Source organism: Pieris brassicae, chromosome 3, assembly GCF_905147105.1.
Source record: "Pieris brassicae chromosome 3, ilPieBrab1.1, whole genome shotgun sequence".
Taxonomy (NCBI): domain Eukaryota; kingdom Metazoa; phylum Arthropoda; class Insecta; order Lepidoptera; family Pieridae; genus Pieris; species Pieris brassicae.
The window spans coordinates 78,403-100,673 of NC_059667.1; the positions used below are offsets into that span (position 1 = coordinate 78,403).

A 22,271-nucleotide genomic window follows, 5' to 3' on the forward strand; every position below is an offset into this window, starting at 1 on the left:
GCCGTCATTAGTGTAATATATGATTAAGAAGTGAGTATAGTGTTTCATTTAAAACCTAAACATGTCGAAGTATTTCAAAATAGTTACGCGAAGGAATAAATAATTCAGGCTCCCGACTGATACTATCGGGGTTAATATAAAATAGAGAGAGAGAGAGAGAGAGGGTGCAGAAACAACAAAAGGTCCGGTGAATGAAACATGGATTTAATATGAAATTCAATATTATTTCGTTACGTTTTATTAATACAATATATATACTCGCGGTATTACGTAGCTAGTATAATATAATTGATGGCCGACCATCGAACAATGAAAAATGACATTCATCAATTTCCTTTAACATTCTTTAATAAATAGCTGTATACAAAACGAAAAACAATTATTTACAGAATAAGGCAGTGCAGTCCTGGCGGAGCACGTGGAGCGCCTCGTCCTCAGTTTAGCTATACAAGCGGTACAAAATTTAACTTAAACACGTAAACGCTTCGAACGCAACGTTCGGAGACGAGTTAGACCACAAGCGGTTAGTGAAGTTAACTTGCCACCCCCCCGTGGCCCCCTCCCGTGGCCCCATTGCGAGTGCAAGCGAACGACTGACGCTCTGCGCCCGCGACGGTCGGTCGTGGGAATATTCGCGTTAAATTTAAAATAAATGTCTTTTAAAGCTCAGTTTGCGTCGCGTCGAAGGCGAAAAGGCGGCTAGGCCGACCGTCGACCGGAGGGGAGGCCTAGATGACCAGCGCCATGTCGCGTTTGCTGGGCAACTGCACCTTCTTTCCCTGCCACAGCGAGTTGTGTATCGTGAACGCGTCGATGGTCACCGTCAAGTGCTTCGTGTGCACCTGCGAGAAGCACTTGCTGCCCGAGTTGTACCTGCAACCGCAAACGAAAGGAGGTCAGCGGGGGCGGGGCCAGAGGAGACGGAGAGGGGAGGGGGCGGACTCACTTGAAGAACTTGTCGAACATGCGCTCGTTGACGGAGCGCGGGCCGGTGCCGTACAGCTTTGTGACGTGGTCCGTGTCCGGGCAGTAGGCGTAGAGCGCGCGGAACTGGCAGCCGGCGTCGCGGAACAGCACCAGGAAGTGCTTGCTCTCGGAGCGCGCGATCTCCTCCAGCACGCGCCGCTTGGCCTCGGCGTTCACGGCGCCCGGGAACACGCAGTACTCCACCGCGTTCAGCATGATCCCGCGGTTCGACTTCGTCGCCGGCTGCTTGTAGAGCCGCGGACCTGAATCATCCCTCGGTCTGTAACGCTCGGCCCGAACGATATCGCCCGCGAGGACGGAGCATGGCTCACCCGAGTAGTCCACGATGGACGAGTGCGTGGAGGAGACGTCCGAGACGTCGTCGTGGGCGGGCTGGCGCCGCTTGCCGATGGCGCCGGGCAGCGAGCCGGGTCCCGACGCCGGAGACGACGGCGAGCCCAGCGTCCGAACGCCCGGCGACGCCGCGCGTCGAGGCGGCGTGGCGCGCCCCAGCCCCGAGTCTGCGCACACGCCCGACACATGACACGTGACACGCGGGGCTCCGGAGCCCGTGGCCCACCCGACGACGATAGGTCAGCACGGACGGTGGCCGAGCGACTTCTCAGAAGCGCCTTCGACGCGCTCTCACACTTCGCTATCGACGTCGGGTGACGAGTTCTGAAGGCGATGACGACGTGCGGGAAGAAGCAAACGACCGCACGCGGGACAGAAAGCGAAGCCGCAAACAAATATAAAATGTTAAGGAAAGGAAGGTTGACACGAAGCGTGGGCCGATCGAAAGGAACGGAGACGGAGGGGAGAAGTACGAAAGGTGCCACCACCGAGACGCGACTCCATGCAACCCACTACCCGCCACCGAACAGAGGAGAGACGGCTCGCTAGACGAGCGCGCCCGCGCGAGAAGAAGCGGACGTCCGACGGCGGACGTGCGGCGAAGGCGCGGCCAATGAACGGGTCTTACCGCACAAGTTGACGAGGGAGCTAGATTTCCTTCCGGCCTTAAAGCTACTCTGGTAAGTGGAATACTTAGACCTGCCGCGGGCAGGCGGCGGCTCCTCGGCCCCGCGCTCTGAAACACGCACAGGCAGGGCTGCCGTCCATTTAAACATTCCGATCGGAGTCGAAGCGATCGGGGGAGAGGGGGATCGAAGGTCTGGAGAATACAAATAATAGCCAGCCTCGTAAGCGAACGCTCGAAACGCGAGAGACGGCCTACCTCTGGAGGTCTTGCAGGAGCCGCGGCGCGCGAGGGGTCCGCCGGAAGAGCTGCCCGGCGACGTCACGCCGCGCTCCTCGCCCGGAGACTCCGACGGAGGCGGACCTGGAGACAGACGCGAGTAACGAGAGACGTCTAATTCGACCCGAAAGTAATATTCGAAACGTCGACGACGCCGAAGCCACCTCACCTCTGGCGAGAGCCGGCCGGTCCTGCAGGTCGTCCTGCGAGCCTCGGTAGTAGTCGCGTCGCCCGGCGCCTCCTGCCACAACACACCACTTGCACTACTCGCGGTCGGTAAGGTTAAGAACGAGAGAACGGCCGCGGCCGAGCGCTCACCTGCGAGGCTGGCGTGCGAGGGCTGACGCCGCAGCATGCCCTCGGCGGCGTGCAGGGCGCCGCCGTCCACGTGGATGGTTTTGGGGCGGGCTCGGGCGGCGGCTCGGCCGCGGAGTCGCGTCGAGCCCGTCGCCCCCGTCAGATTCCCGCCCGCCCGAGACGGCGCGTCGGGGAACTCGGTCTTGTCCAGCACTTTGCCCTGAAACCCGTCGAATTTTAAACTTTTTGCGATCGTTTCGATCGACGCGGAGGACGGATCGAGGCGGAGCGTCTCTCACCTCTCGCTCGGCCTCCTCGATGGCCTTCTTGAGCTTGTACTGATGCAGGATGGCCTCGCGACGTCGCGCCTGCTCCTCTCGGCGCGCCGCCTTCAGCTCGGCGGCGGCTTCCTCTCGGGCGCGCCTCGCCGCCGCGTCGGCCTCGGCCTTGACCCGCGCTTCCTCGGCGCGCTGCCGCCGCTGCAGCGACAGCAACATGATGCGCTCCTTCTTGCGCTCCATCTCCTCCGCGCCGTTCTGTAACAGGTCACGCGGGGGTCGAGCGCGCCCTTCGCACCGCCGGGGCGAGAGGGCGAGGCGTCTCGCGCTTCACGTACCGGGTCGGGCGTCACCTCGCCGACGACTAGAGCGGCGGGGGCGGGAGCCGGAGTGGGCGCGGCGGCGGCCGGCGGCGGGGCGTGAGCGGGCCGCCGCGTCTGGCGCGCGACTTCATCACGAGGGAAGCCGTTCTCCCGCGCCGGCGATTCGCGTCGATCGGGTCTCGACTCGGGGTGTGAATTCCTGCACGCGGCGGATCATTAGTCGCCGTGGACGTCCGGCTCGTCCGTCGGAAGGGAGGGAGACGGGTACCTGTGCACGACGAAGTCGTCGTCCGGCCAGGCGTCGGGGGCGTCGACGCGGTCGTCGGGTCGGTCCACGCGGGGCGAGCCGCGCTTCTGCCGCAGAGGCGGCTTAGCGCGCTTGGGCTGCTCGTCGTCGAAGGAGACGTAGAAGCCCTTCTCGTTCGCTTCCTCCCGACGGAAAGAGTCCCGCGAGAGCGGCGGCCTCGTGGGCGAGGGGATGCGGTAGGTGCGCGTGCCCGACGAGATGTGAAGGCGGCCGAGGCCGCCGAGCGCCTCGTCTTCGGCGGCGCCGATGAAGGAGATGTTCTGCGGCTCCATGTCGGCGGGCGGCGACGGCGGCGGCGAGGGCGCCGGCGGTCGCTGCCGTCGCGGGCTGGGGGGAGGCGTGTCCGGCGCCAGGCTGGCGTGCCGCACCTCGCCGTTGGGCGCGGCGGTCCGGTCGTGCAGAACGAAGCCCTGCGGCGACCGGCCGCCGCGCTCGCCGGCCGCCGGAGACGGGGAGCGCCAGGCGCGACCGCTCTCCGAGTAGGGCGAGTAGGACTCGCTCGACTGGCTCTGCCGGGAGGGCTGAAAAACGAATCGCGGTCAACGGGGACGACGGTCGAAGGCGGCCGAGACCGGGGACGGGATGGGGCGCACCTGCCAGCCTCGCAGCTCGTTGTGCTCCTGCTGCAGACGCGCGTGCTGCGCCCAGGTGCGGCGCTGCGGCGTGGACAGAGGCGCGTCGTGCAACAGGAAGGCGGCTTCGATGGGCCGGTACTGCGGCTCCATCGCCAGCTGCGGGGACGAGCCGAAGACGCCGCCCGCCGACAGCGAAACGTTCTGCGCCGAACTGAACTGGCTGTGCTGAAAAATTATGCAAAGGTACTAACTGCAATTTTCCATTTGGCCAAGCAGTTTTCTACCCTATTTAAGCCATTTTGTAGGATTTTAGAGGCCACAATGGGACTTCTATTGGCGATAGTAATCTCTTGGCTCTGTGGTAGGTCGTGTGTATACAGTGTGTACGGGAGCCCTGTGGCACACCTGCGCAAATTTCATAAAAACCGGATGTGCTGGCACCTTCTTTAACTTGAAATATCCTGTTAGACAAGTAAGATTGTAGGATCCTATAGAATGTGTGTGGCAATAAGGATTTTATTTTGAAGACCGTTGTGCCACACTCTGTCAAAGGCTTGTTGTACGTCAAGAAATACAGATGAGCAGTATTCTTTTCTCTCGAGGAGCTTCTTATTTTTCTACATACTCTGTGGACTTGTTCTATTGTGGCATGTTTTTGCCTAAAGCCAAACTGATGATCTGGTATGATAGGCTTTTGTTTTATTATGTTCAGCATTCTTTGTAGTAGACATTTCTCAAATAATTTGCATTGTGAGGTACACTATCGCTTTGCGTGGTGATTCTTCGAGGAACTTTTTGTTTATTAAGTCATAGCCCGGTGCTTTATCTATTGTCCATAGATTGGATGTTGCGATTAATTTCCCGTGGAGTCACTAGTTTTAATGGTAGATCAAGTTGCAGGTCTTGGTCAATGATTAGATCGATATCCAATTCATCTACATTAGGACTGAGGTCATTCGATTTGAATACTTGACTGAGATGATTAGCAAAAACTTCACCTTTTTCTCGTTCCGTTCTAATTCACTGCCCGTTCCTCGTTCGTAGTGGTGGCTTTTGGTGTAGTGGTCGAGCTAGGTTTTTGCAAGCTCTCCAAGTTGCAAGTTGCAAGTTGTAAATCCTTTCAGGTATTTACTCAAGGCTGCTTCGTTAGCTTCGGATATTAGGGATTTTAAACCTTTTTGTCATAATTATGTCAATCTGCTATTGTGCCATATTCGACGTTTTTCTAATATTTTTTGTCTTATGATGTCCGAGTAGGTCTTCCTCTGTGGCAAACGAGCAGTGAGTTCGGGCGTGGACATCCAGCGTGATCAATGTCTGCTTCAATTTTAAGGCAATTTTTAGGTCTAGTCTGTCATAGACCAGTTCTCGATATGAGTTCCAATCAGTTCGTTTATCAAACTTTTCAGCTTGTTTGACTAACATTTCTGCAATTGTAGGTATTGGTATATTATAAGTATTCTGGTTAGATCTTATCGCGTCGGCGCAGCTTGATCGATCATTTCCATGGTTAGGTCTTTCTTTATTCCTAGATAAGTGTTGTGGTTGTGATAGTGACTGGGAGTTTTTGCCAATAAGATAATTATTTTCTAACTGTGATAGAGTATTCGTCTCGGGTGCAATTACACAAGATATATCTCCATCCGTACGAGATGGACGTGTTTACTTCATTCCCTACGACGAACCTCATAGCCTCATAGCCTCATAATCAATAATAAATTAAATCATCAATCCCACTCACCAACTGTGGAATATTCGATTGATACTGATCAAAGTGCTGCTGAAACAACTGCTTCGCTTGCTGCTGCTGAAGCTGCTGCTGTAGCTGTTGCTGCTGTTGTTGCAATTGCTGCTGGAGCTGCTGCTGCTGCTGTTGGAGTTGTTGTTGTTGTTGCTGCTGCTGCTGCTGTTGAAGTTGACTGTGCTGCGTGGCGAGACGCGCTATGTCGCTCTGTATGTCCTGCAGACTCGTGTTCATTCTGCAAGCACGGGAGCGGGTGAGCGAGAGGGGAGCGAGCGGAGGGGGACAGTCCGCGAGACGTCGACCGACCTGGTTATGGACTGCCGGTACTGCTCCAGGGCCGAATTCTCCGCGCCGCTCGACGGGGCCTCCGCCGGCTCCTGAATCGACACAAAACGTCGTGAGGACCGACGGTCCAAAGATTCGTCGGAGACGGCGAGGCTCGAGGCACTCACCTGCGAGGGGTCCGGCGAGGGGGCCGCGTCCGCGCCGCGAGACTTGCCCTGCAACATGCCACCGTCACACAAGCGCCAAATAAAGAGTTCAACTATCTAACTCTAACGTGCGCGTGCGCTCGACTACGAAATGAGAGCGAAATGGATCTCGGGCAACGAAACAGATATCGAAAGATGGCGACGACCGACCGACAAAACGGATCTCGGCCACTCACCGCCTCGGCCGGCTTTGCAAACATCCAGCCTAACGAGGTCGACGGAGCCTACGTCCGGAGGGAAGGTCGAGGCGCTCACCCGCGTGACGGCCTGCAGGAAGGCCTGGTGCCCGAGGTTCTGCCGCTGGCGGGCGACCGCCTGCTCGAGCCGGCGCTTGTCCTGCTCGATGCGACGCCGCTTCTCCTCCAGCTTGAGGCGGATGTTGTTCAGCTGCGCCGCCATGGCGCCCCCGGCGCCCGTTTCGCCTCCGTCGCTCTCCTCCGTCTCCTCGTCGCCGTCTGAAAGAGGCGGCGGCTCAGTCGCGCTCGGTCGGCCGAACTTCGGTCGCGACTTGCTTGACGGTTGCACTCACTGTGACCTTGGTGCTCGTGCTGCAGGAAGTGCTCGTGCCAAGTGGTCGTGCCGCCCTGCGCCGGACCCGCGGCGCTCTTCCGCCTCTCCCTGTCCTCCCGGCCGCCGCTCGCTTGCAGACCTGCTCAACACGTCTTTATGTAACGATCGCGCACAACCGGTCAGAGCGAAGCGGGAAAAGGCGCGAGTATGTGATCATAATGTATCTCTGTTGGAGCCCTATTGCACCTCTCTGTTGGCCGTTGGCGCGGACGGGCCCGTCGCCGGCCGGGGGCGGGGGCGGCGGAGGGGGCGAGCGCTCCCCGTTGGTCTCGTCGTGCGCCAGGCTCAGGGAGCCGCGGATGTCCTGCCGCGACGAACGCAGCGGCGGGTTGTGACACGGGTTACCTGCGGGCAGGCCGAAGGTCAACGCGGTGCCACGAAGGCGATACCGCCGAGCGCGGATCGGGACCGACCTCGGTTGGGAGCGAAGTCGACCAGGTGATCGAGCGTGGCGAGGTCCTTCTGCGGGTTGCGCTGCGCGAAGTGGTTGACGCCGGCCGAGCCGCCGAAGTTCTCGACGGTAAGCTGGCTGTCGTCGGTGACGGACGAGCGGCGCGAGCGACGACCGGCGAAACTGCCCTCGCGGCTCGAGCCCCACTTGGACGGTCTGCCCGCCGCCGTCGCCTGCTGCTCGCCGGCTGAAATGGACGCGGTCGGGTGAGACGCGGGTCGACGATCGAGAGACGTCGTCGCCCGATCGCGAGACTCACCGCTCTCGTCCTCGTTCAGCTCCCGCCGCAACATGGCCGACAGCGTCGTGACCGCCTTGCCGCGGTGGATCACGAAGTCGTCTCCGCCCGCGCCTCCCGCCCGCGACGCTCGTCCGCCGGACGACGGCGACCGAGACCCTGCGTGCACGTCTGCGTAATGCATCATTCCGTCGTCACGGTCTCTCAACGGCTCTAAAACACACTCGGACGTCAAACGCATCGAAACGGAGAGGAACATCAAACGAGGCGACAGAGCGGAAGCGTTTGCATGCATTGGGCGAAGGCGAAGCGTGGAGGAGCGGTGAAAAGCGAGTAATTCTACGTGCACACTACGAGACCACACACGCGAGCGAACGGGGTACCTGCGAAGGGCCGGTCGTCGAGGGAGTCCCGGAGGCGCGGGATGGGCACGGGGTCCGGCGGCGGCAGATGGCGCGAGTGACGCACGCCCCACGCGTTACTCCGCTCCGCCGACCCCGACGGACCCGCTGCACCACATACCACATCACTACTGAGCGAGTCCGCTCCGGTTAAACGATCGCGCTCCGCGAGACGCCTCGCAACCGGACGTTAGTCGCATTCGAATTAGTAGCGGAGCCCGACATTATGACCACACACTCCCAGCGCATGCAACAGCGTTCGTAGCGGGCGTCGAATTCGACGGACGGACGGTTAAAAGCTCATATAGTTATCGCAGACCCGATTCGGATCGAGATGGCAAAGTTATCGTATCGGACGTGAGGTGAGGAGGGGAGCGAGGCGAGGGGTACTGACCGCGAGAGCGCTGCACGGCGAGCACGGGGTGCACCTCCAGCAGGTTAAACAGATCCGCCAGCAACGCCACCAGGTTTTGCCGCATCGACCTGCAACGAGTCAGCCGTCAGCCGTCGGCCGTCGACGCGACAGAGGGCGAGCCCTTCGAGAGAGAGAGGGCGCGGAAGACATACCCGCGCATGTAGGTTACGTCCTCCGGCAGCATGTGGAAACAGTTGTGCGGCAAGTGGTCGCGGCAGAAGTCGTAGACGAGCGACAGGTTGTGCAGCGAGTCGTGCAGCGAGGCCAGCGGCGCGGCGCGCACGGCGGATCGTGGCACGGCGCCCGGGCAATACCACGCCAGCAGCGCCGCCAGCGCCGCCCCCGAGCACACCTCCTCCACGCTACGCACGCCGGCCACCTCCGCGCACCCCGCCTCCTGCGACGCACGCGACGCTCGATCAAGCGAACTACGATTATACTCGTTCGACTCGTCAGTACCGACTCGCGTACGTACCCGTGCCCGGTTGAAAGCCGCGCACGCGGCGTTGATCCAGACGAGGAGGCCGTCCTCGGGCGACGCGACGCCGGCGGGCGGCCCTCCGCCGAAACGCAGCGCGGCGGCCGCCACCCGTTCCGGGGTGACCACCTCGCGGGCGTACACCGCCATGAGCGCCTCGGTGACGGCCAGGTGCGCGCTCAACCGCAGGGGGTTGTTCTGAATGAGCACGGTCTCGGTGAGGGGCGCGGCCGCGACGGGCGGCGCACCCTTGCGAGTAAGGGCCTGCAAGATGGCGGTGTGGTTCAGGCTGTGGAAGCCGGGGTCGGAGTACACGTTGGCCAGCGCCAGACAGTACAGCTCGGCGCTCGCCAAGCCGCCCGTTATCGCCGGTTTCAGCCGCTCTTGACCCTGTAAAACGGTGCGCGATTTGCGTTAAACAAACATTTGCTACGCTAACTCCTAGAAGGTTCTAGAAAGACACAACCAATAGATCGGTACAATCATAACACCTCGAATGGAACCTAGCTAAATATGAATCATATTTTTTTATTTTCTTATTTATTTTATAAGCCTTACATCAATTGATTAACGCGGCTTAAAAATATAACAATGTTGCTTAAGCTTTAAATATTACTTTACAGTTTACCTGTTAATGAGTATCTTTACAATATTCATAGCTAAGGTTCACCGAGTCAATAATGTAACTTACAAATCTATCAAGGTTCTGGCAGTGAACCTTGAAATTAATATTTGACGGAGAAAGAAGAGAAAGTAGCTAGTAGAAGTTCGAGTTTCCTTTAAAAAATCAACCTAGCTTGTTAAGTTGGATATGATAAGTTCGGGTTCAGAAGGAAATTACCAAATAATTTATGTTAAGGTTTCTTGAGGAAAAAAAACCAAGGTTCGGCCTGGATTAAATCAATAATTCAACTGTTACACAAAAAGGGCGATAAAGCAGATATAGCTGGTTATTAATTTATTCTATTATTATTAATTACTTAAGATGTCATGTGGAACATAGTGATGATGATTGCAGCTCCTCACAAACGTTGTGTAAAACAAAAACTTGGCGATTAAAAAGAGTGGTTAAGAGTTTATTGCCAGTTCTTCTATTCTGTTTTACGAATTAACCCGAATAATTTAGAGACAATTTCCGTATATTTGACAACTGTTGTAAAGTTACCTGAAAAGGATGGTTTTTCAAAGAACTTAACAAAAACAAAAGTTATGTCAAATTCTGCATAAAGAGAAGCTATAAAAATTTACGACGAAATAAAAGAATACATAGACGAATACATTTATTCAGGGCAACTACTATCTCTTCAAGAGGAACACAAGCCATACATCAGTCCTCTTTTACGTTTGGGCAGTGAGGACCAACGTGGGTTGTTATGCTCCTCTAAACAGATCTCTATCTGCATTACACGACGCTCTGAGTACATGCGAAGCAGATTCATTTAATGTCTTTATGTCTTTAAGCGTAAGATGCCGCAGCCACTATTGTTTCGTCACCAATAATAACAATTGTAAAGTAGAAATATATTAAAACTAGCTGCCCCCCGCGAACTTAGTTTCTCCTTAATGTGGTTTTAGTTAGCCTTAATACCGTGACACGAAATAATATTTTCACTGTATTATTGTCACTATAATTTGAATTTCATTTACACTTCGGTCTAAGTTACACGTGGTTGGCTATGCTAACACCAAAAATTAAAAAAGTAGAAATAATTCAATTTCACGCTATTTAGCCTCAATAACACGTAGTAATCATGATATTGAACACGTTTGTCGGTTTACCATAGCAGTGCCATCTATTGATTACTTACTAAGTCGAAAAGTATCGACATCTGTTAGAATCTTTTGAAGTTAACAGATAATTGTGACTGTCAATTAATTATAGAAAAATAATTTGCAATAAAATAAAATTGCGACTATAATTAAAGATCTAAGCTATCCTATCTCTTAAGTTGGACCAGACTGCTCACGGTGTGCCAATTTAATTTAAAATCGGTTAAGTAGTTTAGGAGTCCATCGCGGACAAACATCGTGACAGGAGATTTATATATATTAAGATGATTAAATTGCACATTTGTGTTTTTTAGTCTAGTGTGTCTTTTACTTTTAATGTTTAAGTTAGTTCCTCTTTATTATTGTAACGTTTCCCTCTAAATGTTGTGCACACTTGTCATGCATGTATTGTGTTTTTGTATGTCGTGTGTTTTCTGTAAATGTTTGTATGTGTTTCGTTAGAGTGCCTTTTAAAATAAAATTAAAATAAAATTGAAGAAAGGCAAACACTTGGAAACGGTTCTGGTCACTAGGCGAGTTAATCAAAGACGAAGCAATGTAAAGATAAAAACGGAAAGATATAACACCGAAAACTAAGGTGGAGGTGGGTGGGTCATATGATTAGTGAAAAGGAGCAAAAACTAAAACAGAATAATAACGGAGAGTTATCGGTAGTGGTAGTGGAAAAAGAAAGAGAGGCAGACAGATAAGATGGGATGATGATATAATAAAGGTGGCGGGTCCAATGTGGATTCGAACTGCTACGGAATGCCAAGATTGGTAAATTTAGAGGAGGCCATTGTCGAAGGACAAGCTGCAAATAAATACATAACCGTTTGCCGATTGATAATAACTATAGGTAGGGACTAAAACTTATATGACTTTAGCCATTAGCCAACTTTATATTTAGCATATAAGTTAAACAGCATTTAATACAGATTTTATAGTTGGTCAGGTGCTGGCTCAGTGACCAGATGTAAAAATCTGAAACCTGAGCGAGCAGAAATTTACAGTCTAAGCTTGTCGAATAATAATAAACTATCACTGAGTATAGACACTTCTAAATGTAGACAGACAGACACACATATATATACAGTGTAGATACCGCTCAGTTTAGTCTTTCTAGGGCGCGACGGTGACGTCACAGACATGCGTGTCACCTTGGTAAGTACCGGGCGCGGTATGAGTGGGGCGTGTGACGTCACCGAATTTACATGATTTATTTACTTATTTTATTTAATATATAATAAAGGTCCGACAACAGATTTACAAATAAAATTGTTTGTTTGTAGTGGAAAGCAACTGATTCTTTAAAATTGTTTCACTCAAACCCTGTGTCATATCTACACAAAATATGAATATTGCTTTTGTGACGATTGAACTACAAAAATGTTCATGATGTTCTAGGTAAGTCTATCTATTATCTATATAAAAACAGTATACCCATTCAAACGTAGTTTAATATTTAATTTTTAAGCTTACACCTAGAGTTGGAATACTATTTCCGTCTCTATTCCCACACGAACGATAAAAAGAACTCTGCAAGTTATTTATCGTTTAACTTCTGATGAAAATGCACGCATCGAATCATTGTCGAGGTTCAGGTGCTATGTTATGTTAGTATTACGCCACTCGGTATGAATGTAAATAGAAAACCAGTTAGACACGGCATACATAACGACAGAGGCCATCACTTCGGTCCGGTCTGAACCAGCTGTTCAATTTGAAGATAAAAAAAAATAGTAAAACAAGACATTTTTCCGAACAGAGAAACAAAAAGACATTATTTGTTGTCAAAATTCGCGAATAATATAAATGAATTGAATAACAAACAACGCCTTCAGAACAATCGAAGTGAAATAAGTAATTAAACTTTTCGGCGTTTCTAGTATTTGGACAAATTACATTTACGCAAAAGAATTTTGAAGGCACTCCTTAAGAACCGACTCGGGACCACAGCGACCGCGTGATGGCGCACCACGTCTCCTACGATATCGGCTGACGGGTCAATAACTGTAAGAGCCAGCCCGGTTACCATAACGACTCAAATAATTATAAAATACATCGTTCAGATCCTTTCGGCATGCCGCGTCAGCAACTACACTTTATTTATGTTTGCTATAGTAGTGATGTTTCAAGACGTGTTTATCAATCAGCTGGTTTAAGCACTTCTATCTAATCATATCAAGATGCGCCGAGTTAAGTAATATTGCATTTTATATGTGTATAATGTTCATATTCATGTAACAAAGCAACAGAAGCTAGACAATGCATTTCTACAATTTTGTTGAATAATCTCTGAAACTACAAAATTTGAATTTTTGCTGCACGGAGAGCTAGAGTATCACCCACCTCATGATCCCGGTAGAAGGGCTCCTGCAAGTTGTCGGGAACCCGATTGTTGAACGCCTTCGAGAGCAGCCATTTGATAGACGCGCGCTGCTTCGACTGAAATGACAAAGCAATTTAATTAACAACATGCAATTAATGCTGGTCTACTGCGGCTTTGCAATAGTGGAGTGGTAAAATTATGCATCACATTAACATTCTTGACACGACTTCGACAAGCCTTTATAAATTGTATATTGTGGTGTTATTTATTTAAAAGAATTCGCTTTGAACAATCCTTGGTCAATGTGGAGATTTTATATAATTAGATGTTAATAATAATTGATCTGCATGTGGAAATGTATAATAATAAAAATATATTTAAGCAATATTCAGTTTTCAAAATGTGTTATTGTATGTAATAGCTATCACGCCAGCAAGATACTGTTATGTTGGCGGAATGAACGAGAAACTCGGTGCGAGGTCGAACAAAACAGTATTGGCGATTAGCGAGATTAACAAGTTATTGCAGTATAAAGCCTTGTGCGAACACATAACGCAATACATACTATTGAAGAATGTGTCTGTTTAAGGATACGGAATCTATACTATATATTAAAATAAATACTTGTACAGCAAAAACAACAGTGCCTCACTACCTTCTTGGACGTAAAATCCATTTAACGTCGTCCAAAGGCCACTTTTACGGAGTATAATTAAAATAACACGAACATTGTTATAGGGCTTCAAATGTGTGCAGACAACACGCAAACATTTGTTTGTTAAGCACAATCGTATGTTATGCCCATAATGCCATCGGTTGTGTTTACAAACGAACACCAAAGCGCAGGGAGATCTAATTCCTCGTGTGGTATCCGCGTCGGAAGTCATTACGAACGAACGAACAGCGAGTATATCAAATGTTAGGACACATCGTAAAACAAAAAGGTCGCGTGCGTCGCCCCGTAAGGCATGCCAGAGATAAAAATAGGTCATCGAGACACTCCCAAATAGGAAGCCACTCGGGGCTTCATTAAACGAGCGTCACAAGCCACTGACACGCGCCGTGTTTGATCTACACCTCTGCTTGTATCTGATGCACTGTCCGTTGACTAGTGCAAAAACAACTTACGAATGTCCCTCGACGATAGACGATATTTATACGTTTCCGTTATTTACAGTTTCTTCACTTGAAAGGTTACCTTCATCGTATACGCAGCTTTCGTATTCACATAAATAATAAAAACGCTAATCAAACACTGTAAATTCAAGATTCATCTTGAATACAAAACTCTTCAACCCCAGTGCTTGCTACCGTACTTAATTCGTGGACGAATGATTTATTATCTAAATTAGACACTTTAAACAAAACAAAGGCTTCCTACAATAATTACAAACAAATATAAACACACACGTAGGCACAGTCACACTACATTTATACTTATAAATATATGATATTTTACTAGTGTAGGCCTTTAGAATAGAATAATGTAGAAACTACATGATTGTTTTGAATTTCGTACAATAATTTCAAGTCTCAGACTTCGACGGAATTAAACTCCGGAATAGTATGAGGATTAGATAGGCGATATATAATTTACAAGCGTGTCACGTGACGGACAAATCGACACTTATTGTTTGTGGCTATTTTGATAGTAAAGTTATTATTCTTCAAATTAGTTAACTCTATAAAGCTTTTTGAATGAATTTTTATACGGATTGTCACGACTTCAACTTCGTCCAGTACAAAAACTCAATAATTGAATCGGAGTCGCTATAAGGAGTTATAATGTAACATGTGTACAGTTTGTAACATTTAAGACGTACAATACAAAAAGTCTTTGATTTGGTCTCAGATTTTTGTATCAGTTGATATAATATTTTTTTAATCGCCAAGTAGATTAGGATCAGCCTTCCCTGCCAGAAACACGTACGTACACGTACTATTGTGTTTAAGACATGCCAATTACAGCCGTGATTCGAACGAGCGACCTGAGGGTTGAGAGGCGCACTCTCAAGCCAAGCCAAGTAAACAATTTATTTGAGGCTTGTTGCGACGAAACAGTGACCGCATCTTTCTATTTATTAATTTACTTTCAAACCTACACCATATAGGAAGTGGAGCGAAGTAAACTCTCGCCGAATGCTACTTAATTACGCTCAGCGGGCTAATTAGGCACGCGCCGACTTTTTGGTTCCTGCCTAATCTCCAAATACCACCGGATGCGAGACATCTCTCCCAACCAATAGTGTAAAGATGCAGCAAGGTATCCTTCCGAGGAATGCGTTTAATAATAATTAACTATAAATGCAACGTCGTTAAGGTAATCGTAAACTAGCCGAGGACAAAAGCTGCTCTTTCGAAGGGTCAGCCATCGAACCGCATCGCGACGACAAAGGACACAGCAGTCGGCACGCATCGGATATCAACAAGACCTACCCTTATAAGGCAATCTTCGGCCGGTTCAGGAACTGACTCAACATATGCTTAAGCTAAATAACATCAAAGCAAAATTACGGTTACGACAAGTCTAATAATAAGGAGTATTGATGTCGAGAAAAGTGACTCTTAAATGGTTCGCTGCATCTGTGCGGACTGCGGACTATGGATCCGTTATGGAAGTTAGAATCTGCGCTCTCCCATATAAGGGTATGTAGGAAACTAAAACACTTCCACGTTCATATAAATAACATTGACAGTAAAAAACGACGATTGCTCCATGACCATAACAGCTGACGATGCCTTCAATTCCCATTCCAATGATAGTTATTATAAGATTGAGCTTTGGCGGTCTCGAGGAATTCTTAAAGTTTCTACGAATAAGCAAAAACTGTCGGCTATTTGAACAACCTTAAAAGCTTTAAGAAAACGCTTTTTGAATGGATTGAAGCTATGTATTATTATTATTATAAAATAATAATACATGTTAATAATAATGTAAATTTTAGTTTCATTTCTAAAGAAAATATAATCACGATTGTTTCGATAGACTTGATGAATATATTAGGTTCAAATTTGATGTGAAAAATGTGTTATTTATCTTAATTTTTTTCATACTATCAAGATGAGTGCATCTAATGAAGAAATTCGATACATTTTACTACAAAAAAGACAAAAATGTAACGCAAGCCGCGAAAAAAATGTATGGACCCAGTGCAGTGTCTGTAAGAGTAGCACAAATTTAGTTTAAGCGTTTTGAATCACTCCGGTCACGGATCCTCCGGATATCTCCGGAAAATGGATGTCATATTCGGAAAAGTGGAACAAGATCGGCATATCAGTAGTTACGACGTAGCTGGAGAACTGGGAATTGACCACAAAACAGTTTTGGCGCATTTGAAAAAAACTGAATATACAAAGAGCAGAGCACTCATTTGTGATTCTTTATTACGACGTAATTAAACCGAACCATTTTTGTACAATCTGATGACTGGTGATGAAAAGTGGATCACGTACGACAAGAACGTGTGATAAAGGTCGTGGTCAAAGGCCGGTCAGGCTTCACAGACTGTGGCGAGACCCGTGTTAACTCGCAACAAGGTGATGCGGTGTGTGTGGTGGGAGTGGAAGTGGAGTGGGGCATTATTCATTATGAGCTGTTACCACCAGGCAGGACCATCGATTCTGAACTCTACTGCGAACAACTGATGAGATTAAAGCAAGAAGTTGAGAGAAAGCGGGCAGAATTAATCAACAGAAGGGGTATGGTTTTTCAATCATGATGAAAACATCTTTAGCGACTCAGCAAAAATCAAGAGAGGAGCTGGGAGGTGTTAATGCATCCGCCAGATTTCCACCTGTTTCATTCTCTTCAGAGGACTGCCAAATCCAATTGTCGCGGTATTTTGATCAGAAACCCCAAAATTTATATAGCAATGGTATCACCCTTTGTCCCTACCTACAAGATGGCAAAAAGTTATCGAACAAAATGGTATCTACATACTTTAGTTAAATGTAAATAAACTATATGAATAAATGTTGTGAATTTTATTTAAAAAATCAAAGAAACTTTTCCCCCAACCTATTATAATCTCAAAATCTGTGACTAAATCTTAAATGGCTTGTTAAGAAATGAATGAAATGTTAATAAATCCGCCCGACAGAGAACTATAAGGTAGATGTTGTTGTGAAATATTCAAAACATTTATAGCCTTCAAACCAACGTTACTTACGTTGGTTTGTAGTTCAGAAATCCCGTCCAATACTTATACTAATTTAGTTATTATTCCTATTTTCCGTTAAGTGTCATTATATTTATTTTTGAAGCATTTCAAAACGGAATTAGATGGTTCCGTCCAGACTCACAAACAACTTTCATTGTAATATTCAAACTTCACGCATATTATAAATAAATTGCAAAAAAATAGTTTATCTTATTCACAGTTATTCATTAATGAAGTCGTCAATTCCCACGTCGCGATTAGCTTGATCACCATTCGCTACTCACTTCACTTTTAAGACAAGAGATCTAATTAGGTTCGACTTCCGCTACACGTGTAGTTAATAGAGTATGTCAAAGGGCTCCTTGGACCTCATGCAAATATTTATTTTCGTTAATTTAACTGTAAATAACTTAACAAGATGTGGTAGTATTGATCATGACCAGGCACGAGGCACCCTTCGGTGCACCATTACTGCGCGATGGTCAAGGCAAGGTCGAGAAAGTGCGCGATAAACTCTTAATAATGGCAATGCGTGACTGCGATGAAATTGTTCCTCACTTCGGATAGCCACTCATACAAGTTTATATCAAATACACGACTAAGAGTAAGATATGCCACCTAAGACCGGACACAAGCGTTTTTGTGACTTGCAGATATCTCCAATCCGTAGTGCAAACTAAACGTAAGATGTCAAATATTGATACATGCTATGGACCATTATGCATACGGTAGAAATGTATGTGGGTGGTTTTGGGGCCAATTTTTTTGTTAGTTGCTGACACCCACTTAAATTAACCTCACCGACACGTCGGCCAGTCCATTGTCGTATTAAGTAAATAACATAATATTTTAAATTAAGTCAGAGCAAAAATTTTGCTTAGTAAATATAAATCGTATAGTGTTTGGTTACCACCTGTTTGATGGTTGGGTTCTACTTAGATGAAAACCGGTCATTTTTCAATATATAACAAATATTACAGATCGTAGTACATATAAGTCAAAGATAACGGAGAAATGGATATCATATCAGAGATGTCATTGTTACCTATCACCGCACGATAAAAAAATGATAAATAGTTTTGATATTTAGTATACCTAATAGGCACTAAAGATCTCTTTAAAATAAGACTAAAGTGAGACCCGCTTAGGTATAATTGTATAAGCCCAGATGAAACTTTGCCAAACAAGCATTATTGGCAATAATTGCGAAACGCGAGATATAGATGAGCCTACACACGAACGTTAGCAACTAACAAGGTCCACGCCAAAAGAGGTATGGTGTGGGCGCATACACGGGTAGTTGGTGAGTTGTCCATGCTTCGGTATTGGTGCTGGGAACCTTGATTTCAACTTTGATTTGGTCTTGACAACTTATAAATACCTTACCACTTGGAAGCTATCAATAAGTTTTATCCTTTAACACAACATGTCTCACAAACAAGCCATATTAATGAGTCATTGCATAATATACAAAACAAATTAGACCAATAATTAATTCAAAGGCAATCCAATCTCAATGCAACATAATGCCTTATTGGAATTCTTGATACGAACTCGTTTAGTTCTCGGACCTTCGTCATGTCCTTATCAACAAAAGTATAAATAATTCATTACACCAGAAGAAAAAAAAACATTTCCTATTCATAAACACTCTTTAAGCCCTAATTAGTAAAGCATTACTTCGAAACAAAACAATACCATACCAATAGTACCATAACTGCAAGGCACAGCTTGTTAATACTATAAGGGGAAGCTAAGTTCGTTTTGGGTTGAATTGTCTCTCAGAATGTTTACAAATTTCTCGCACTTGAAACGCAAACACACATAGGTGTAGCTTAAATATTTTCACTGTTTTTTCCTATGAAAACAAATGAAAAATATGTAAATCCAAGCATGTAGATATGAAATTTTAATATAGATGCGAAAATAGTTCGGGCGCTCGGCGTTGCTCAGCTGTGACGGGTCAGTACAATATGCCGCCCTGTGACTCAAATAATGTATATTTTACGTATTATATATATAATAATCTCATTAAAGACACATTGCTGGCCAAAAAAACACAGAAAATTGGTGACAATCTCGTCAACCAACGTAATAACTTCATTAACCAGGCCCTGCTAGCTCAACCTCGATCCCGACCACTCCTACTCATGCTGGTGACATATATTCGCGCGTGACATCATATGTCATACCATTAAAACAGCAATTGAAATCACAATACACATGTGCTGGGGCCAAGGTCGCAACGCATCTACAGCAGTTCGTATTATCAAAAGTAATGATGATAAATATGTTAAGCGGAGGCACTGACCTCTGAATTATCTTATAAGAGAGAAAAGGTCTACAGATAGGTTCTAAAATAGAGAATTTCAAACTAAACACTTTCGAATTGCCAGGCTCGTTTGACAATTCTTACCGAGACGGCTACAGAAGCGGACGGTACGAAAGCGGGGTCATCGGAGTGGGCGCCGTTTGGAGCACTCAGGAATCTGCGCAGAGTGCCATATCCAGAGGCAGAGGCAACCATAGCTACCATAGCGAAACACTACACTAACACTAGGTATCGTGGAATCATCACTGAACGCCAGCGAAGAGCGCGCGTGGTCAACGCGCCGAGCGCGAGTCTACTGACATCCACAAACACCCGCCCCACCATTGCCTTCACTCTACTCTGCAGAGGTACAACTTCTCATTGTATCCCTACATTTGCCATTTGACACGCGGAGGCTGCAGCAGCTTCTTCACAACTATTATTTATCATAGAAATTAACAAATTTTATTAATTTAGTCATGTATTTTTGTTTTAACCTAACATGCAAATACTGAATACTGAAAAAGTTACACAAAATATATGAGCATCATTTGTCTTCAATAAATTGTATTTTTTTATATAAAAGTGAATAGAAATGCAAATTAATTATATGTACATTAATCACATCATACACATAAAAAAAAAATACTTTTCCTCCCCAGGTTTGTGCCTGGTCACTTCCAAGTGAGGTTTCTAATTAATTTACTATTATTATGCAAATGTTACATTGATTATTATTTCTTGATATTGGAGATGATTTCTGTCTAAATTATAATAATCAAAGGGTGTCGTTTACGCAGTAAATTTAATAAATTCAGAATTCATACAAAATATATCAGTATAAACACAATGAATTAACTAAAGTAGTGTTTTGTCTCTTTATATGAAATTGTGTTTACACTGTGACACAAAAAGAGACAGTTGAGTATTTTACTTAAAATAAAAGAGTGTATAATTGGACTAATGTGGTTAATATGAAAGGTGATATATTGATAATGATATTGATAACAAATCAACAACCTAGTACATAGCCTTTATATTGAAGCTCATCTTTAGAATATTACAAATGAATGTTTAATTTTTTTTCAGATGTAAGTATACATTATGAGTGGGATCTAAATATTGTAAGATATTTATTTTAAGAAATTTAATGCAATTACAAATTTGTTAACTACTTTTGATCATTTATCACTCTAATTGAAGTTGTATTTTATAGTCAATTTGACTATAAACTACAACTTATTACTTAACATGCATGTTCTAAAGGAAAAGTTGTGGAGGAATGTCCTTCTTTTAATAAAATGTACACTCACACAACATCTATTTTACTTTGAAATACCCTGACTCTAGTTAGTTTGCCTTGTTTTCTTACATAACATACACATGCGACTCTTTATAATACCAGAAAATGTGTCCCATCAGTGTCACTATATAGTTTAACTTAAGATAATTAAGAAAAAAAAGCATTTTTAGCAGCCGTTGTATTTCAGTGAACATTTTAAATAATGTAAGGAAAGTTAAATAAGAAAATTTTGCACATGGTCTTGAGACGCTTTACAAAGTGTTTGTCAAAAATGTTTAATATCTTGGTTGATTGGTGCTATAGGAAATTATTATTTATTAAGCTTGTATATTTTAACAATCTTTTGTAGGCAATGACATCTTTAAAGTCACGTAAGGAACAGAACATCCTATGAATAATAAATTATACAGTAACAGAGTGCTGTGTGGGCAGTACCCTGCAGTCACCTCTCTACATCACCCACACAAGTAACTATTTGTACAGACAATATAATATGGTGACACCATTCACTCATGAAACATATCACAAAAACATGTATACAATATTTTCTATGAATGTTATTAGGACACAATGACTTGAAAACTTATATATTAAAATATATAACATTAAAATAAAATGTATTTTGGATTGCTAAGTGTCTAAGACTTCCCTGTTCATATATATTTAAAAACTATTATGATAATTTCTAGAGTAAACTACAAAGGCAAAGGACCGGTATTAAAACTCGTACCTGTCTTGTGTCGATGGTATCGGGCGCCTCCATGTTGCCGTGGATCCGCTCCTGTCTTTCCATGGCTTCCAAAACATCAGAAACGTCTAATCCATTTACCGGGAGCAATAAAGGCACATATAACCAGCACAAACATTACTAACTAAAGATTTTTAAAGAATATCGCTACATCGAATGTCAATGATCCTCACAAACACGTTTAATTCTTGGGAGTGCGGGTACAATACTTCATTTAGTCTTTATTACAGGCAGCTGGAGCAACATAGATGTTAATTTATCTATCATAAGAAATGCGATATTTCAAGATTGCTAATTAATTGAAACGAAAATCTGAAAACACATATTTGTTCACCAATCACTACCGTAAAATTGATAAAAATTTACTCATTGATGATTGAATATTCGGGAGATTCCGTCATCGAATATTGCAATATTGCCTAGATATTTAAACTTATTCTTAATCTGTGGCTTAAGAGTGCTGCCATCGCTCGATAATGAAAGATAAAATTGTGCTACTAAATCCGGCTGCAAAATGAGTTGGCATCACTGGACTTTAAATCAAGAAATATACGTACTTTCAGACTAAAGGCGGCCGTACACGTTACGGGCCTTCGGCACTATCTACCTATGAAGTTATATCTATTTTTTTAATCTTCGCAGTGGATTGCATTAAAATAATTAGAAGAAAAAAAACATAGGAACAAAAATCTGCATAGATTAAAAAATATGTGGATCCTTTATTTCCTAACACCATCCTTATCCTTAGCTGAGCTAAAATAATAGGCTGGTAGTATTCTTCCAGACTAGTGTTTTCATTTGTCAACATTTTTTATCAATAAAGAGCGGTAACACAACCAAAAAAGGTGGATTGCG

At 45.8% G+C, this 22,271-nt stretch overlaps 1 protein-coding gene across 9 annotated transcripts; it reads right to left on the reverse strand.

Annotated features, from left to right (window-relative positions):
- Positions 1-203: 203 nt before the first annotated feature.
- On the reverse strand, positions 204-21,822 carry LOC123706662 (patronin-like). 9 transcript variants are annotated; one of them, XM_045655961.1, is made up of 25 exons: positions 19,471-19,673; positions 12,915-13,010; positions 8,790-9,182; positions 8,467-8,711; positions 8,294-8,382; positions 7,882-8,007; positions 7,520-7,711; positions 7,223-7,447; positions 6,996-7,154; positions 6,769-6,888; positions 6,495-6,694; positions 6,201-6,248; positions 6,055-6,125; positions 5,746-5,983; positions 4,023-4,229; positions 3,391-3,950; positions 3,138-3,321; positions 2,821-3,057; positions 2,543-2,741; positions 2,394-2,465; positions 2,204-2,308; positions 1,949-2,056; positions 1,299-1,487; positions 947-1,229; positions 204-873 (listed from the first exon to the last, which is right to left on the reverse strand). In XM_045655961.1, exons 1-25 carry the CDS (start codon positions 19,588-19,590, stop codon positions 729-731), a joined length of 4,611 nt encoding a protein of 1,536 aa, XP_045511917.1. In that variant the 5' UTR covers positions 19,591-19,673; the 3' UTR covers positions 204-728. The 9 variants fall into 9 exon arrangements, with proteins under 9 accessions (XP_045511917.1, XP_045511915.1, XP_045511914.1 ...); XM_045655959.1 differs by lacking the exon at positions 19,471-19,673 and adding an exon at positions 21,399-21,822 and having other exon boundaries at positions 6,055-6,248; XM_045655958.1 differs by having other exon boundaries at positions 6,055-6,248; positions 7,520-7,657.
- Between the last annotated feature and the right edge of the window lie 449 nt (positions 21,823-22,271).

Excerpts from the sequence above, each read along its gene's own strand:
- LOC123706662 (XM_045655957.1), bottom strand. The coding sequence starts at position 19,590 with ATGGTAGCTATGGTTGCCTCTGCCTCTGGATATGGCACTCTGCGCAGA. Across the intron at positions 2,309-2,393 it reads CCGGCCGGCTCTCGCCAGAG|GTCCGCCTCCGTCGGAGTCT; the intron begins GTGAGGTGGCTT and ends GTCTGTCTCCAG. Across the intron at positions 1,488-1,948 it reads CTCCCTCGTCAACTTGTGCG|ACTCGGGGCTGGGGCGCGCC; the intron begins GTAAGACCCGTT and ends GCGTGTGCGCAG.